The 20,333-nt window shown below is 37.3% G+C and overlaps 1 protein-coding gene across 1 annotated transcript in view; it reads left to right on the top strand.

Moving 5' to 3' along the window:
• The window catches only part of ZPLD1 (zona pellucida like domain containing 1), a 56,831-nt gene that overhangs the window by 7,416 nt on the left and 29,082 nt on the right, over nucleotides 1–20,333 (top strand). The window contains exon 2 of the mRNA XM_036018032.1: nucleotides 2,190–2,306. Within this exon, the coding sequence (XP_035873925.1) occupies nucleotides 2,190–2,306 (117 nt within the window). The remainder of the gene's footprint in view (nucleotides 1–2,189; nucleotides 2,307–20,333) is intronic.

Consider the following 20,333-nt stretch of genomic DNA (forward strand, 5'->3'; position numbering starts at 1 on the left):
TAGGCTATTTCTAATGGTGTGAGTGTCTTGTCCATTTTTGCTAAACACATATGTATCCAGTTTAGTCTTTAATAATGATTCTCTCTTTTCAGAATGAAGGCTTTCTTTCCCTTTAAAAAAATAACTTTCTCCTTCTTATACCCATATTACAACATGCATCTATTAAGCATATTACATAAGAATTTGTTCATTTTTATTTGAAACATCTGTTAAAGAGTCCATTATTTAAAAATCTAAAGAAAATAACTGGTGATAAATAGCATCCAAAAGAAATAACCACTGAATTCATTTAGTAACAGATATTTAGGTAGTTTATGTAGCAAACTCTGTCATCAGAAAGACTTGAAGTTGAATTCTAGTTCCTTTATTTGTTTTCCATGTCACTTAAACTTCCTGAGATTTATTTTTCTTTCTCTGTACCTGGAGTGATAATTCCAATATCATCAAGTTAAGGAACATGAATGAGAGGCTATAGATAAATGTCCTGGCACATGGAGCCTTCCATGTGTTCAGTGTGCACTCAATAAATATTACTTTTCTCTTATCAGAGAATATAAAACCTATAAAGCATTGTAGAATAACAAAATAACTCCCCATTGAAAATTCCTGAGCTGATGAACCACTAGGGGTGGGAGACATCTCTAGAGTGAAAGCAACCATGTGGGGCTAGACTCTGGGAATGCAGGGCACCCATCATGAGAAGGGAGTGGTAGGGCTGAGACAGGTGTGTGGAGAATGGAATGTGCCTTTCAGAAACAAGCTGCTGTTTTTCCTAGTAGTCTTCCAAAGTCTCCAGTGGGGCAGGGATGACAATCTATCTGACAGGTCTTGAGGAGCTAGACAGTGAAGGTACAGGTGTGGCCAAGCCAGCCCAGGGCCCAGGTGGGCCGTTTGTGTAAGCCTTTTGTTTAGGGACTGCCCTGGGGGAGCAGAACTAACCAGACATGTGGCTCTTCTCCCAAAAGTCATTAGGTTTGTGCCTGAGTGGTATGTTATAATGCTGAAGGAAGGAAGCTCCTGTTCGTTAATACCTTTGCAGTCTATTTTTGAGCATCAAATCATGCCTTCCTTTCCCACATCCTCACCCAAGTGACTTTGCTCACCATAAACTTGTTATATTAAAATGATAATTCAAAAGGAAGATTTATTTCCTTCCTTTTGCTGAAGACTTGATTAATCATCCAAGGGCAGATCTTTAAGAACATCTAAAACATAATTTTCTTCCTCAAACCTCAAGCTTTTAAAGTACATTAAATTATTTGAACAAACCACTTACAATTTTATTTTATTTTTGCTTTTTATGCATAAACCTAAACCACCAACCAAAAAGATTTTTTTTTTAATGAACAGACTATAAGAATACATTGGGCATGCCTGGAAGATGTTTTAAAAACTTTAACAGGCCAATAAAGAGGCCTTGAAGAGAAAAAAAAGATTAAACACTAGACTGGTGTTTCAGTATTAAAGTCAATTTATATTTGTTTATTCAACACACATTGACAACTTAAAAAATCACCTTGTTTTACTTTTTTCCTAAGAATTCAAGGTTTTCATGTATTTACAGCAATCCTCCACACCCACCACTGAACAGCCATGGGTGGAACCACAGTGTCATTCCTCACACAGGGCTGGTCTGTTGTCCCTTTCGCTTTATTCCTGTGTGTCCTGACGACACGCAAACCGTCAGTCTGGAGAAGTAGCAGTAGTCTGGAATTCCTTTGTTGAAGGGAAATTTTTCCTGCTATTTTTTGGTCATTAAAAGTATTAGAATACTCTGAGAACCAAGTTTTTCAGTGATAAATTCCTCTGCGTTTATACATATTGGTATTTTGAAATGCAGAGTTGCCTCCAAATTGTTCGGTCTGCCTAACTATGCTGTTCTAATCTGCCAAGTACTTGGTTTGAGTTCTTCCTATTTATAATAAACATTTTTTTTCTTTTATAAAGTTGATGACTTATACCTAGCTCTTCTTTATATAAGCCTGGCTTTGTCACCCTTAGCAAACTGAAACCAGCCAAAATCTCTGCCTCATTATTAATAATTATTTCTTATAAGTGTTAGGCCTTTAATGTGCTCCGACTGCATAAATATAGTCTGCTTACCTCTCCATCAGTGAGTTGAGAACAGCCCTGGTCTTTCCGGCATGTAAAAGTGAAGGTGGGTGATGTCCACATATGTAACTCTTTTCTAGGTTTTGCAATGGAACAGATATGGTTGCTGTTGCTTCTAACAATTAGAGTGCTTCCGGGGTCTGCTCAGTTCAATGGCTACAACTGTGATGCCAACCTCCACAGTAGATTTCCTGGTAAGTCTGAGTCTAATCTTGTCTGTAATTGTATCTGAAAAGAGTTATTATATTTGAAAAGTAAATCATTTAAATACATCTGAAAAATGGGGTGGGTATACTAAGTGGAAAATAACAAATGGCAAATAACAAAAGACATTTTCCTGGAATTGTAAATTACATCCACATTAACATACAAAGTGTTCATCATTGTTGATATCATTATAATGGCTGCTCACAGATGTGGGAAATATTGGCTAGTAGCAGAGGTTAAATTCATTCAAAGTTTGCCTAATTTATACCTTTTTTTCATAAGTTATTTAAGACTCAAAACCGCTCATATACACTAACAGACTTATTTAGGAATAATAGTTAAGAAAATGATTGTGAAATATTATGCAATGTTCAAAAGATACTATTTCAATAAAATGTTGGTCACCATTAAAGTCCAAGGCCAGCTTTAGAGTGCATTTCACAGCTACCCATTAATATGGTAACATATATGAGATTTTGTCCATTTTGATAGACACGTCTCTCGGGTTCCTAAAATCTGCACTCAATGAGAGGTAATTGAATAATTCATTCAACTATTGGTTATCTCATATCAGATAAAATTATAAAATCACAGATCCACATTTCAAAATCAAAGTTAGTCCATCTGAAGCTACTTTTTCAAGTCTACCATGCAAACTGAAATCCCTTCTGCACTGTTTCAAATTCTCCAAACTTGCTAGTACTTCTATGTGTGGAGCATGCCAGGGCAGCAACACACTTGCACAGAGCCCTTGGTAGGTTGTTACAGAGCTGATGTGACCCACAAGCCCAGACCTAGACTGCAAGTGCTTGGCATGTTAAGTAAAATATGGAGGTCAGGATAGGAATGTCTAAAGGTAAGTTCAGAAAGGTATGCTAAAGCAGGGTTACTGATCATTTTGAATACTGGAAATGATGGTGTTTCTTGTTTGTTTTTGTTTTATATTTTTTTATATTTTGGAAAGTTTCAAACATGCAAAGATAGAAATTAATAGAAAGTCTACTTTATTGATTATGGAAATCAATAATGTACTTTATCAATTATTAAAATTTATGAATTTTATATTATCTTTCTGTCCTTCTTACCACCACCATCTCTGGAACATGTTAAGATAAATTTGTATGCATGCATATATATAATGCATGTGAAATAAAAAGAATTTAAAAATCATTACACTTCATGTGTATAATCAATAAACCTAACAATAATTCTTTAATATCTTCTAATACTCAGCCATTTTACTTCTAAAACTGCACATTTGTTAATAAGTGTGTTAAATCTATTTTATTTATGACAGTTACTCTCTTTCCTTTGCTTTTCTAAAATGCTATCTATCCCTTTAAGTAATTCGGTCATTGGTTTTGTAGAGCTCTGACACTCAGGATCTAGTTAACTGTGATTCTGACAGGTCATGTAACTTGCTCCTCCTTTCCTGTGTATCCTGTAAACTAATTAGAGCTGGAGGTTTGAGTCAAGTCAGGTTCAGTTGTTCTAATAGGATTACTTGGTTTGTTATTTCTGTAATAAAAGTGTTTTTACTTTATAGGCTATAAAGAGCCAGTGAGTCTTTTTAAACATGTCCGTTTAAGGGTTTGACAAGAACACATTTTGTTTGAGAAAGCTGACATTGGGAAAAGTATAGAATAATATCTAGGGAGATTGAAGGCAGAGAGAAGTACCATGGAGGCAGTGGCAGTGGGAGCAGCAGAAGGGGAGAGTAAGAGACACTTCGTGGTGGGCTCACCAGCACTTGAGGACTAATTCAATCTGGGAGGTGTGAGGAAGGGAAAACTAGAGGAACTTTTGAATTTGAATGACTGGAAGTTGCTACTGTTAACTGAAAACAAAAGTATAGGGCACTTGCATATTTTGGAAAGTCTGGGTTTGGATAAAATAAATTGGGGTGCTTTTAAAACTTGAGGTGGCAGCCTTCATCGAGTAGTAGGAAATAATCAACTTGGTTCTGAGGAGAGAACTTGAAACTGAAAATAGTTGTGTGAGAGTGGAATCCCTGTGCAGTAAGTGAACAAGAAGTGGGGGAATAGTGAAATGAAAGGTATGTAAATAGACTACTAGCTAAATAACTTTGGTATTGAAGGAAAAGGTGTAACCTGACTCAGCTATTTAGATGAGAAGAAAGGATCAGAGGACTAGAGACAGCTGAGTATATACATCAGTAAAGGGAAAATATTCAAAGATTTGGAATACTAGTGAAATAACTGAGGTAATGAGAAAATAAAACATGGAACAGTTTTAAGGTACATATGGAGGAATTAATCTTGAAAAAGTGGTAGCTGTTTCCTTGGTTTAGGAGAGAAGGAGGAATAAAAGGTACAGTCAGAGAACTTGAGAGGTGCTAATTGTCTTCTTTTTTTAAATTGTTGTTCAATTACAGTTGTCCCATTTTCCCCCAATGCTCTTCCCTGCCCCGCCCCCACTCCCTCAGTCAATCTCCACCCTGTTGTCCACATCCATGGGTCCTTTATACATGTTCTTTGACTAGTCCCTTCCCCTACTTTATCCCATTACCCTCCTCCCTCTCCCCTCCGGTTACTGTTAGTCTGTTCTTAATTTCCATGTCTCTGGTTCTATTTTGCTCACTTGTTTGTTTTGTTCATTGGATTCCTGTTATAGCTGAGATCATATGGTATCTGTCTTTCACTGCCTGGTTTATTTCACTTTCCATAACACTCTCCAGTTCCATCCATGCTATCACAAAGGGTGGAAGCTCCTTCTTTCTTTCTGCTGTGTAGTATTCCATTGTGTAAATCTATCATAGTTTTTTAATACATTCATTTACTGATGGGCACTTAGGTTGCTTCCAGCATTTGGCTATTGTGAATAGCTCTGTTATGAACATTGGGGTGCATAGGTTCTTTTGGATTGCTGGTGTTTCAGGATCCTTAGGGTATAGTCACAGCAGTGGAATTGCCAGGTCAAAAGGCAGATTCATCTTTAGCTTTTTGAGGAAACTCCGTACTGTTTTCCACAGTGGCTGCCCCAGTCTGCATTCCCACCAACAGTGTACTAGGTTTCCCTTTTCTCCACAACCTCACCAGCACTTGTTGTTCACTGACTTGTGTATGATGGTCATTCTGATAGGTATGAAGTGATATCTCATTGTGGTTCTAATTTCCATCTTTCAGATGGCTAGTGATGCTGAGTATCCTTTCATATGTCTCTGGGCCCTCTGTATGTCCTCCTTGAAGAATTGTCTGTTTAGGCCCTTTGCTCATTTTTTAATTGAACTGTTTGTCTTCCTGGTGATGAGTTGTATGAGCTCTTTATATATTTTGGATATAAACTCTTTTCCTAGGTATAATTGGCAAATATGTTTTCTCATACAGTTGATTCCCTTTTCATTTTGCTGATATTTTCTTTAGCTGTGCAGAAGGTTTTTACTGTGATGTAGTTCCATTTGTTTATTATTTCCTTTACATCCATTGCTCTAGGAGATATATCAGCAAAGATATTACTGCATGGAATATCTGACATTTTACTGCCTGTTTTCCTCTAGGGGTTTTATGGTGTCATGACTTATATTTAAGTCTTTTATCCATCTTGAGTTTATTTTGGTGTACAGTATAAGTTGGTGGTCTAGTTTCATTGTTTTGTATGTACCTGTCCACTTATCCCAACAGCATTTATTGAAGAGGCTATTTTTGCTCCATTTTATGCTCCTATCGCCTTTGTCAAATATTAATTGACCATAGAGACATGAGTTTATTTCTGGGCTCTCTGTTCTGTTCCATTGGTCTATGTGTCTGTTCTTATGCTAGTATTAGACTGTTTTAATTAAGTGGCCTTGTAATGTAATTTGATATCAGATATTGTGATTCCTCCTACATCAGTCTTCTTTCTCAAAATTGCTGAGGCTATTTGGAGTCATTTAGGGTTCCACATAAATTTTTGAAATACTTATTCTATATTTGTAAAATATGTCATTGATATTTTGGTAGGGATTGCACTGAATCTATAGATTGCTTTGATCTCCATATTGAAGTGGGATGCAAAGGCTCACATGAAGAATGATGGGCAAGAGACTTGGCCAGGGTCTGGGATGGGTGGCCAAGCCTCATTCTATTATGGATGAAAAAAAAGCCAAAATGTAAAAAGATTGCTGAGCAGAGAGGATTAGCTGATGCTGTTGTTATGTACTTGTAAAAATAAATAAAACATGTAAATGAGTCATGGAGTGACTAGGACAGTACAAGGAAAAATTTTTTCGTATGGTAAATTTTTAAAATTATGTTAAACCATCCATTTACAGCAGTACCCACTGAACACCTGCATCAGAATCACCCGGGCTAATTGTTAAAACTGTGTACTCCAACACTTCACCTCAAATATTTTATGGCAGAATCTCTTAGTATGGGCTGGGAATCTATATTTTAAACCCTACACATGCCCTGGCCAGATGGTTCTGTTGGTTGGAGCATTGTCCCCAGCATGCCAAGTTTGCGTGTTTGATCCCCAGTCAGGACACATCTGGGAATCAGCAAATGAGTGCATGGATAAGTGGAACAATAAATTCTCTGTCTCTCCCTCTCTTCCTCTCTCTCTTAAAATCAATTTAAAATAAAAAAATTAAACCTTATAGATGAGTCAAATATACAGTTATGGTTAAGAACAACTGACAGTATTATTTTCTTGAGTCCATTATTCCAATTAATAGCTCAGTCATGTATTGGGGAAACATAATTAAAAACAAAATCTCTCATGCCCTGGCTGGCGTAGCTCAGTGGATTGAGCACTGGCTGCGAACCAAAGCATCACAAGTTCGATTCCCAGTCAGGGCACATGCCTGGATTGCAGGCCAAGGCCCCCAGCAACCGCACATTGATGTTTCTCTCTCTCTCCCTTTCTCCCTCCCTTCCCTCTCTAAAAATAAATAAATAAATTTTTTTTAAAAAAATCTCTCAATCCAGAGATGCTCTCCACAAAGACAGTGGATGAAAACACTTTTATCATTGAATAAGCGTTAAACCAGAATGTGGTACTTTATTAGAGGCTGCATAAGAGGCTGTAATGACAGAAGGAAATCTCACTCTTTCATACAGCCAAGTGATGCAACCCATTACGGATATGTTTTCAAGATAAACAATAACGAGTCCTGAAGTAAGAGGACTTGACAGCACCATTTGTCACATAGTTTATCATAAAATTACTTGGTAATAATGTTAGCATATTGGCTTTACCCAGAGGAAAAATAAAATTCTCATCTCTTTACAAAAAGAGATACTTTTGCTATTTGGAGGAAGTATCTCCCTGAAGTTAGGCGCCCAAGCTCCCACTGGGCTGCTTTTTTCTTTAATGCTTACATTTTCAAAAGATGCTTCCCAAGTCCTCAAAAAAGACATTTCTAGGTCATAAAGCTGACAAAAGTGCTGTCTAATTTTCCACAGGATTTATATATATTTCAAAGACAGGAGAAAGTACTTACAATGACAAGTCTTTTTTATTATTTTTTAGCATTATTCTACTACAGTTGTCCCAATTTTTCCCCCTTTGCCCTCCCCCGCCCTCCCACCCCTGCTCCCACAGTCCATCCCCACACTGTTGTCTATGTCTGTGGGTCTTTCATGTATGTTCTTTGACTAGTCCCTTCCCCTTCTTTCCACCATTATCCAGTCTTCTGATGCAGAGGATCTAAGGAAGGAAAGGAGGAGAAGTCTTTTCCTTTATTTTTAACAGGGATAATTAACCCTCTTTTTATTTGTATTTGACCTCATATATCTTGGCACTTTTTGTACTGTCTGGTTTAGACAACAAATATCCAAACTTTCTAAACCTACACAGACACGCATACACAGTTACAATTTAAAATTTATATTTATAAAAATATGAAGTCCAGATTAATCAGAAGCTCCAGGAGAAGCTTTAAGTTTATATGGGCATTATTATAAATTAAGTCCCCTTTTGCAGGTCATTAGCAAAAGAAGTCCAGCGTGAACAAATAAAGCCTAACAGTTCATTGTGCACACCGCCTTGACTCTACTCTTCCATATCAGGACCACCCTTATGTCATCAGGAGCCTCACAGGCTGCTCAGATGCTAAGAAGTGGGCTAGAATGAGAACAAGTCTGGTCAAAAAGAGGAGCTATCTAAATGCAAAGTAATGTTAATAACGACGAAAATGATCATCTTGTCCTATCTGACCTTTGCGTTTCATGACATTGGAAGTATTTTCCTTAATTTCCATGGCATTTATCCTTGAGCCAAAGGAAACACCATGGTCTAATTCTTTTCAGATTTAATGGGATACCATTTAATTTTAAGGTAGTTAACTCTTGGCTTTCCAAGCTAATAGCAGGGAATAGCCATATGCCCCACTAACACTGTAGTTGTGCTAGTTCCAGAATAAAACTCAAACCACAGTTGACTTTTAGGGTACAAGGAATTATTTGGCCAGAGTGAAATGTACAGATGAAATGCATTTGACCTCTGTGGGTACCTTCTGGAACTAGGCCCTTTTTGGGGGAAGATGATAGTTTATAAGGGTTAGCCTAAACTTTCAGATCTGTAAAGAAGTCTTTAATGATAAAGGCACAATCAAGGAGAACTTATGCTTATGACACCAACACCTTTGTGGCCCAATGCTGTTTTACTGTACGTTGACCAGTCATGGGAAACTAAGTGGAAGTCAATGTTTCCTGACTTAACCATTTTGTATTCTGTTTAAAATATCATCAGCGAGGATGAAAATAACAGGTTCCACATATTGCATGCTAGTCACATCACATAATTCTTTTATTTCTTATAACAAACATACAACACTATTTTTTAAGAATTTTTGTTGGAGTTTATGTTTGAGCTGAACTAATGACATATGCCATGGAGCAAGATCTGAAATGCTCCAGAGAGCAAAAGTTTTGCAGGGTTTTTAAAATGCATTTGAAATTATGGAGGGAATGTCAGGAAGACAAAATCATTTTTTAATCTTTATTTTATGATGAGAAAATTGAAGAACAGAATTTGCCTAATGCTGCAAAGTTAGCAATTGACAAAGATAAATAAAAACAAAACAAAACACCAACAACTAGGATTTTGTCTATCAAGATATGGTGCCTAAAAGTAAGTAAACTTTGGATACTAAGTTTAAACAATGATGTATACAAACAACCAAATAATCAATCTAAAATGGGCCATATACCTGAATAAATATTTTTGTCCAAAGAATACATATAGACAGTGAACAGGTATATAAAAACATGTTTAACATTGCTAATCATCAGGGAAATGCAAGTCAAAACCATGATGAGATATCATTTTATACCTGTCAGAATGACTATCAACAAAAAGAGGAGAGCCAGCAAATGTGGACAGGGATATAGAGAAAAAAAGAACCTCTTTGCATGCCTAGTAGAAAACAGTATGGGAAACAGTATGGAGGTTCCTCAAAAAATTAAAAATAAAACCACTATATTATGCAGCAATTCTACTTCAGGTATATATTTGAAAGAAACAAAATCACTATGTCAAAAATATAACTGCACCTCAATGATTATTGCAGCATTATTTAAAATAACCAACACATAGAAACACCCTTACTGTGCATCAACAGAAGAATGGGCAAAGAAGTTGTGATATAGAAATGCATACAATATAATGCTATTCAGCTATTAAAAAGAAGAAAATCCTGCAATTTTTGAGAACTGGGGTGAACCTTGAGGGCATTATGCTAAGTGAAATAAGCCAGACAGAGAAAAGTAAACAGACAAATGCTATATGGTCTCACTTATGTGTGGAATCTTAAAAACAAACAAGCAAGCAAAAAGAGAAAAAAAAACCACAACTCATAGAAAAAGAGACCAGATTTGTGGTTACTAGAGATGGGAGTGGAGGGTGAGAGAATTGAATGAGAGTGCACAAACTTCCAGTTATACAATACATAAGTCCCAGAGATGTAATGTACAACATGGTGACGATAGCTGACCCTGCTGTATGGCATATTTGAAAATTGTTAAGAAAGTAAATCCTAAAAGTTCTCACCACAAGGGGGAAAAAACATTTAAGTGAACACAAGTGTTCCACAGGAAATAAAATAGAAAACTACCCATTTAATCAATATAATTCATGAGTGGGTACAGCAAAATGAAATGTCTAATTTTGTGTTAGGCATTGCTTAACCATTGCATTGTTCTGTGCCCAAAGACAAAGTTTGAGCAGACAATGGAATAATTGTCCTAGGGGATATGGTCTGGCCCTCTGCCTAGATAAGAAAGGCCGATTCTCCTGACTTCTCTGTAGTCGTGTTTTGGTCTTTGAAGCTGTGAAGGGGAGGCCTGCTTCCCACTTTGCACTTACAGCAATTTGACTGCAATTAGAGGACCAGATGAGGCAGAAGAACTGACCTGGGCAGTGCCTGCTGATCACATCCTGATTAATCCGCACTGATAACGTGCAGTGGAGAGAAGAGCAATTAGTCAGCAAGTTCAATGACTGAATAATTCAGAGCCCTGATCCTTCTTTACTTTAATAACAAAGTTCTTATTGCACGAATTTTTCACTTCCTTTGCTTGTAGAAGTAAAACCCACATGCTTTTTTCTTCCTGAAAAAGATGACCAAACTCAGCTTGGAGCAGCCAGTGTGAATACAAGTGTGCAGAGTTTGCCTCAGACTGCCTATGAAGTTCCTACAGCACTGAAAACAACAGCTTGCCTTTGCTAACCAGAAACAGATGTGAAAAATGAAGGTGGCAAGAAACCTGTTCAATGTAGAGAGGAAAGAAATTTCTAACCAACTGAATTCTTTATCAGCTGCAGCCATTTCGTCTAACAACAAAACCTCAATATTGTATAAAAACTTGAGGAAAGTAACTTTAAAAAATGAGCTGAAGAAGCATGTATAGCATCTGTTCTCTAAGCACTTCTGCTTATGTAGTGCCAAATATTACTGCTCTCATTCCACAAGATAGAAATAGAAACGATGTATAAATTACTCTCATAATCTGATTAGATGGTATGTATTAGTTTTGGAATATCTATCAGGAAGTAAATTATTTACAGGTGAGGTTTCTACAGCACTACAAAGAAATGCACCTTAGGCCTACAAAAGGGCTCCTCCTAGTGAAGAGATTTTGATTCATATTGTCAAGTTTGAACCAATGCTACTTTTAAGATATAAACCATGGATACAGGTGCAATCATATTCATGGGAATACCTGCACCTGAACCTCAACAGAGCCTTCATCTGTTCACAATAGACTCACCCATCCTCTCCCCATGCCTCCTCCCACAGTTTCAGAGAGTGCCCTGGGCACAGCTGCTGTGGGAGGCTGACTATCTTGTTCCTTCAGTTATTAAACTGCTGTGGTTTGCGGAATGGAGTAGGGGTGGGGATAGAAGATGAATCTTATTTCCAGTTTCTTTCCACATATCCACCTGAGCACTAGAATAGACTTATTTGGGCTCAGTCTCACTAAGCTCTTCATAAAATATTTTTCATTGAGATTCAACAGCAGTTAATTCCTCAGAAAAGGAAGAAAGGTGACACATGTCCACCTCCTTCATGATGATTTCTTTCTCTCTCTTACTCTCTTCTGTCCCTGATTTCTCCCTCTTGTAAGATGTGAATCATACAAAAAGACATTTGCTGGGAGTGCTTAATCTTACCAGATGGGATCCACCTAAGGGTTGGCTTCTGCCCAGTCAAAACATACGTATTTGTGATTAAGGAACTTAGCTGGTTAAATAAGAGATTTACCTTTGGTATCACCTGGAAGCCTGTGAAGAATGCACAAACCAGGCCGCACACAGACCTACTGAATCAGAATATATATTTTAGTAAGACTCTGGTAATACATATGCACAGTCAAGTATAAGTGCTGGTTAGACATGCTACTCAGGATGTTTTGCTAGCTCTGTGTCACTACATACCCACTGTGCATATGCAAACCTCCGAGGCTGTCGTGCACTTGCTTCCTATTAATGACAATAGGGATCAGCGAATCTATCACTGTTAAGGGGAAAAAAAAATAAAAAATATTAATAATGAGGGAAGATAATTATCTCTAAGACTAATGCATTAAAAATATTAGGTACCTGAAGAACTAATAAATACTTATTATGTCATATTATTTAATGGGTTGAATTTTCTTAATTAGAAGTCAGAAAATATCTGACATTAAGGATTTGTTTTTTTGTCTAAAACTCTGAAAACAAGAATCATCTCAGGCAGTTGGCAGAGTACAGATAGGAAATATGAGTTCTGGATGAACAGTCCAGACAAATCCCTGTTAATTGTGTACATAGTTTTTTGTTGCCTGTGAATCTTGGAACTTAATATTAAAAAGTTAGAAACCATGCATGCTGTTTGTGAAAGAACCTAATCAAGTATATGTTAATAAACATTCCTGAGTATTTCTTAGGCACTCTGGGAAAACCCAGAGCTTTCAGTGAGTTCATAATGTAGTGAGAAAGTAAATATCCATTCCTAGATACGATGCAAGCAATATAGTAGACTCACAACTGACACTGATGTGAGAAAGAGCACAGGAGGAAGATTGTGGTCCATCAGGGAAATGAGGGAACATCTCATTAAAGGACAAGGTAGATATTATATTTTTGTTCTCAGCCTATTTCTCTTCTTATTTGAATGTTCTCATAGGTAGTTCATTTATTATTTTGTTGTGTATTATTGATATGTTCAGTATTTGTTGATACTCAAATTTATATTTTTGTTTTTTCTATCATCTAAATATTAGACTTGTGTTTCCAACTGCCTGCTATACTTTTCTGCTTGACTGTCCCACATGCACCCCAGCCTCTCAAAACAAGAGCTTATCTTTCTCCTTCCTGATAATCCATTCAGTCACTGAAGCTAGAAACCTGAGTATCGGTTTAACATCCCTTTCTCTTCATGACAGAATTTATTCAATTTCCTACAAAATTTAGCCAGTTGGAACTATTTCATTTCCTCCCAACAATCATTTCCAAACATCTCTGCCCTATCAAGTCATGGTTGTATATAATGCAGTATACAAACCTCCATTATGTCATTATCAGGCTGCATTATAATCATGGGGTTTTCTTCTGTCTCCTCTACTCAACCATAAGCTCCTTGAAATAAAGGAGTCTTGTTAATGTCTTTATCTTCAGTCTAGCACAGACACAGCTACATAATATGTATACAATAAATACTTGGATTGAATTTATTGTTGACATGAAGTAGCATACAGTTTAGATCTTGAAATAAATAGAACCAATAGCCTTTGGCTTGTATAAAACCGATGGCACTGATTTTGTGTTTTCAATTCCTGTTCCTGTGCATCTCATTCTTTTTGTGCATTATACACTGACCTCCTGAATTTTTATCATACAGGTTTTCACTTTTTTATGTCATTGGTGAGGCAACATTCTGAGTGACTGCACTGCAATGCCAGGCACACGCAGACAGCCCAATATAGGGTGTTACTGTGTTTGTTTTATTGTAGAATATGTGTGTGCAAGTTATGTGAATAATTGCATTAATTGGTGCCCTTATTATTCCTGGTGATAATAAAAAATGTTGATATAAATATTCTGATACGAGTAAAAGCAAATGTTCTCAAACTTAACAGTATTGACATGAGATGAAAATTATTCAGTCTATCACAAGCTAGGCATACTTAGATGCTATTCATTTAGATGCTATTAGTTCTAAGCAGTGCAGAACATTTCTTTATTTTAACCTGAATTCAATTGAATAGTGTGTTTTTAAAATTTCTACAAAAAGGTTGCCTTGGTTAAAATATCTAGGGAAAAAATGCCATTTTGGCAACATAATAGCACATAAACTCTGTAAGCATGCTTGCCATCTTAAACATATTTGGTGTACACACATAGTATTTTAAAACACAAAACACAGAAAAATTAAACATCTAAAGGCATTTATTCATTGATTTTTTTGTTGGCTTATATTCACTGGGCTGTTTTGTACCTGAGTATTGTCCCAGGGGATGTCACAATTCAGTCCAGGGACTGAATAATAAGAATGCTCGACAAATTTAGTTATTGAGAGCAACTGATAAGTCAGTATCTCTAAAAAAATTATCTACTTTCAGCATAAATTGCCCATTGGCAACTTGAAGTAACATTTTTACCTCTCAGAGCCACACAAATGGAAACACTGTGCTGAATGGATTCCTTTAGCGACTCCAACCAGGAAAAAATGTGTTCCTCGGAAGGGGCAGTGAAAAGTCTTTAGAAAACTGGGTTAGGATGGATTTGAACAGATCTCTTTTCTTACACTGCAAAAAGCCTTTAGTTTGTTGTCATATCTCCAAGCGGGATCAGCTTGTAGCAAATTCAGTTCCATTGCGGGGGTTACAAGACTTCACTGACAAAGCAGAAAAGAGAAGAGAGCTCCACATCTAGACAAAATAATTGCTGCCATTTGTAAAGCTGTTGTAAGCATCAACTGATTGCTCTCAAATAAAGGTAAAGAAGCTAAAGCCTTCAGTTGGTTTAAGTTAATGATATTTTCATAACATGTAATGTTATGTATTCACTTTGAAACATTTATGATATGCCAAATAACACAATACTACTTGTTCTCTATTTCACTGAACATAGAGAGTTCTTAGTGAACTGTGTAGTGGCTAAGAGCTTGATGGGACATTGGGTAGACATTTCATTACCTTACAGAGACCATTTTATACAGAAGGCTTCCTGCAATCTGGCCTGTGTCCCTGTCAGTTGCTTTCATTCCTGCCATTTCTTCATTTGAATTTCAAATCCTAATGAAAACTGAACTGTCCAGCTCTCAACCAGCCTGAGCATATTCACACTTGTGTCATTATTTACACTGTCCCCTCTGTGGGGGACATGATTTTCAGCCTGTGTAGCTAACTCCTATTGATATCTCAAAATTCAGCTCAATGCCGTCTTCTCTAGGAGCTGATCTTAACCAGTTAGTTTGGGTGAGGTCCACTTTCTAACTATCCCATTGCTTTCTGCCCAATCCTTCTGATGATGTGGGACACATCTGTCTCTTCTGATGCACTGCAAACTACTTGACAACAAGGACCACTACTTTGTAAATCCTCAGTGGAGCCTGTTGCTTCAGTACAGTATGTGGTTAATTAATTACTTGACAAACATCATAGTTGCCTGCTTTAATGAGAAGCCTAGTGAAAAGGCAAATATAAAAAATACATATATGATTCCAGGGAGAAATAACAGCTTACAACACAATGGCATGATTTAGATTGGAAACCATGGAAGTCTTTGGGAAAAGGACTATTAAATATGAAACCTGAAGGAAGAGTCAGAGTTACTCAGACAAATATGGGGTATAGGAGGAGAATCCCAAGCAGAGGAAAGAGCACTGGTTGGAGACCTTTTGTGCAAAATTTATATTAGGTTTTTAAATTTTTCCACCATAGTTTATTGAGGAATACTTCACATACAATAAGATGCAACAATTTTCATGGTATATCTTGAAGTTTTAATATACACTCTTGTAACCTCTACCCAGATCATGTTAGAAAACATTTTTATCACACCTTAAAATGTCCTTTTTTCTTCTGTTCTAGAGGGTTCTACCCTAGGAGGTGACCACTATTCTGGCCTCTACCACTCAGTGTGATGCTTTTAAAGAACTTGAAAATGTTCAGTGAAACAAATGTAGGAAGCAAGGGGGACAGTAAAGAGAAATGAGAATGCAGAGGCAGGCAGGTAGCAGATCACAGAGAGGCTTGAGGATCTGGTTCAAGATTTGGATTTTTGACTCAAGTGAGTAGCTATTGATGATCTATGCAAAGGGGTGACATGATTGGATTCATGTATTAACAGCTGTACTAATGACAGGGGTTAAGAGTAGGAATAAGGAAACCAGTTAGGAAGTTAATATAATATTTGAGGGGAAAAGATAATGGCATGGACCAAGGAATAGCATGAAGATGGAGAAAAATCAATGGATTTAAAATGCATTAAAAAAGATACATTTTGAAGTTGGTAGATACTCAATAAACCTTTGTTAAAATGAACTCTATTCTTTTAGTAAAGAAAATTATTTAGAAGTCATGATTGCCTTAAAAATTTAAAAGTGGAACTGTCTATGACCCAGCAATTCCAGTTCTGGGAATATATCCAAAGAAACCTGAAACACTAATTCGAAAGAATATATATACCTCTGTCCTATGTTCATTGCAGCATTATTTACAATTGCCAAGATTTGGAAGCAGGCTGAGTGCCCATCAGTAGATGAGTGGATAAAAAATGCCATGGTACACTTACACAATGGAATGGGACTCAGCCATAAAAAAGGAAACTTTACCCTTTGTGACAGCATGGATGGGCCTGAAGAGTATTATGCTAAGTGAAATAAGCCAGTCAGAGAAAGACAAATAACACACAATTTCACTTATATGTAGAATCTAATGAACAAAATAAACTAACAAAGTGGAGGCAGACCCATGGGTATGGAGAACAGACTGACAGCTGTGGGCTGGGTGATAAGGATAAAAGGATTAATCAAAGGGAAAAAAAGAAATACTCGTGGACACAGACAACAGTATGGTGGTTGCCAAAGGGAAACTCCTCTGTGGGGAGGTAGGAGAGGATAAAGGGAGGATGAATGATGATGGAAGGAGACTTGACTTGGGGAAGTAAACACACAATACAATATACAGATAATGTATTGTAGAATTTCATACCTGAAACCTATAGAATTTTATTAACTAATGTCTCCCCAAAAATTCAATAAAAAAAAATCATGGGTTGGTCCAATTCTGGTCAAGATGGTGGCATAGATAAACATGGCTTGCCTCCTCATGCAACTACATTAAAATTATAACTAAAATATAGAACCATAACTTAGAACCATCAGAAATTCACTTGAGTAGAAGTCTCACAACTATAGAATTGAAGAAACCACATCCATCCAGCCTGGTAGGAGGGATGCAGATGTGGAACAGGCTGGCCCCACAACCATGTGTGGTGAATAGAAATTCAGGAGAGATATCTTGGGAGACTCCAAGACCAGGGTTCCAACGCCAGGAAGATAAGCCCCCATAACTTCTGGCTGCAAAATCCAGCAGGGATTAGATAGGTAGAAGAATCTTCTGGAGTCCCAAGCAGTTCCTCTTAAAAAATTCACACAGGGACTAACTCAGACTCATCTCCTCTGAGCTCCAGCACTGGGGTAGCAGCTTGAAAGGCACTGGAGGCATACTGGAAGAAACTGAAGTGTCTGGCATCATGGCAAGAGCTGGGGGGCAGCTTTTTCCCAGATAGAAAGGCATACAGAGGCCATTGTCTCTTTTTTGAACCATTCCCCCCACAAAGCCAGCAGGCTGGTGTCGTATCTAACATTCTATTAACCTGGTTAACACTGTTTGACCCACTTTGGAGATCCCCAGATACTCTGCCTCACCCAACCTACAGGCCCATTCAAGCTGCTTTTTGATATGAATGGCTGGTCTTAGTTCATGCTTCACAACATCTTAAATTCTCTCCAACAAACAACAGCTAGCCTCAGGAAGCCTCCATCCCCCATACCTCTGGCTAAAGGGGTCCCAGGTCCAGCACTAGCATCAACCAGCCTAGATCACAGCTTGACTTTGCCTAGTATTCTCTAAGTCCAGCACAAGTAGCAGCCATCTCAGATTGCTCAGGCAGGGTGGCCCTGGGCAAAAAAAACAGGTGGGAGTGATCTTTACTTGAACCACCTGGGAAGCCCCAGAGCCTGAGCACCCAGTGGACAGCTACATAACACATAAGAGAATCACCTCCCTGCCCCCACACAGCTGATATTCCTCAGAGGGTGGATGTTGGTGATCAGCGGTCACAGCTAGTCCTTGCAAATGACTAGCCTGGATAAATCCCTTCCATTGACTTGCCAACAGAAATCAAGGCACAACTACAAGAAGAGAGAGTGCTTAACCCACACAAAGGGCACACCTCAAGTACCCAGTTTGGGTAATAGGGCAGGCTGTGCCACTAGACCATACAGGACACCTACTACCTCAGGCTAGGTTATCAAGATAGGAAGTCACAGCAGCTCTATGTAACACATAGAAACAAACACAGGAAGGCTGTCAAATTGAGGAGACAAAGAAACATAATGCAAATGAAAGAACAGCTCAAACCTCCAGAAAAAGATTTAAGAAAAATGGGGATAAGCAATTTATCAGATGAAGAGCTCAAAACACTGGTTATAAGGATGCTCAAAGAACTTAGCAAGGACCTCAATAACATAAAAAAGATCCAGTTAGAAGTGATGGATACACTAATTAAAATAAATAACAATATATAGAGAAATAACAGTAGAGTAGATGAAGCTGAGAATCAAATCAATGATTGGGAACATAAGGAAGCAAAAGACAACCAATCAGAACAACAAGAACAAAAAAGAATTAAAACAAATGAAGATAGTGTAGACAGCTTCTGGAACAAGTTCAAGCATTCTAACTTTCGCATCACAGAGGTGCTAGACAGAGAAGAGAAAGAGCAAGAAACTGGAAATCTATTTGAAAAAATAATTAAAGAAAACTTCCCTGATTTGGTGAAGGAAATAAATATGCAAGTCCAGGAAGCACAGAAAGTTCCAAACAAGATGGATGCAAAGAGGCCCTCTGCAAGACACATCATGATTAAAATGCCAAAGGTTAAAGATAAAGGGAGAACCTTAAAAGCAGCCAGAGAAAAGCAGTTAGTTACCTAGAGGGGAATTTCCATAAGACTTTCAGCTGATTTCTCAAAAGAAACTTTGCATGTTAGAAGGGATTTCCAATAAATAGTCAAAGTCATGAAAAGCAGAGACCAACAGCAAAAATTGTTCTACCCAACAAAGCTATCATTTAGAATTGAAGGGGAGATAAAGAACTTCCTAGACAAGAAAAACTAGAGGAGTTCATCATCACCATACTGTTATTGTATGAAATGTTAGAGAGTTTTTTGACAAAAAGAAGATCAAAACTATGAACAATAAAAGTCAATAAATACATATCTATCAAAAATTGAATCTAAAAAACAAACTCAGTAAACAAAAAGAACAGAGACAGAATCATGGATCCAGAGAGCATTTTGATGGTTGCCACATGGGAGGTGTCTATAGAAGAATGGGTGAAGAGTTGAGGGGATTATGAAGCACAAATAGGTATTTATAGAATAGCTATGGGGATGTTTAGTACAGTGTAGGAAATGGAGTAGCCAAAGAACCTATCCATGATCCATAGACTTGAAAAATGGTGTGGGGAATTGCCTGAGGATGTGGGGGATCCTGGGTGCAAAGGAGGGGGTGGGGAAAATTGGGACAACATAATAGCATAATCAATAAAATATAATAAAAATAGTCATGATTTCACTTAAACATTAATTTTGTTAAAGGCTAATATACTCTCCCAACTGAGATCATGTTTATTATTTTCTATGTTAGTAGAGTGTACTATATAGTGAATTCATTTTATTTTTCTACTTGGAAGGGAAGGGGAATATTTCTTGGAGTTTTCTATGATAATTAGCTTACCATAGCCTTTTAGCCATAAAAAAGATTTTCTTTATTTTGTAATAAGTTTAAAATCATGAGCTAACATAGAAGTCTCCATATCGGCATACTCAGGTCCTCAAAATATGATTCACTTTGCCAGAAAAAAAAAACAGTGTAGAGGACAAACATTCCAAAGAAATGTGCCATTGAAAATTCCTACTCTTACCTTAAATTAGAACTGAAGTATTTAAAAAATTAATTCTATGCCAAAATGCTTTAAATGGCATTTACATTTACTTAGGTGAACATCCTAACATCCTATCATTTACCAGAAGTAACTTTTAATGTACTTGTTTTTCTTCTTCTTTTTTTTTTGAACAATCAAGTATGTTTTTCCAAATAGTCTACTCAGATTTTTTTTATGTCCACAGTCTGGAACTCTAATGCACATATCAGATTCTTTATTGAAGTGGTAAAACAGAGTGGTACAAGTGGCAAGGTCGCCTGGGCCAGGTAGCTCAGTTGGTTGGCGCATCATCCTGATATGCTGTCATTGTGGGTTTGATTCCTGGCCCGGACATGTGCAGGATTCAACCAAAGA

Source organism: Phyllostomus discolor, chromosome 2, assembly GCF_004126475.2.
Source record: "Phyllostomus discolor isolate MPI-MPIP mPhyDis1 chromosome 2, mPhyDis1.pri.v3, whole genome shotgun sequence".
NCBI classification, from domain to species: domain Eukaryota; kingdom Metazoa; phylum Chordata; class Mammalia; order Chiroptera; family Phyllostomidae; genus Phyllostomus; species Phyllostomus discolor.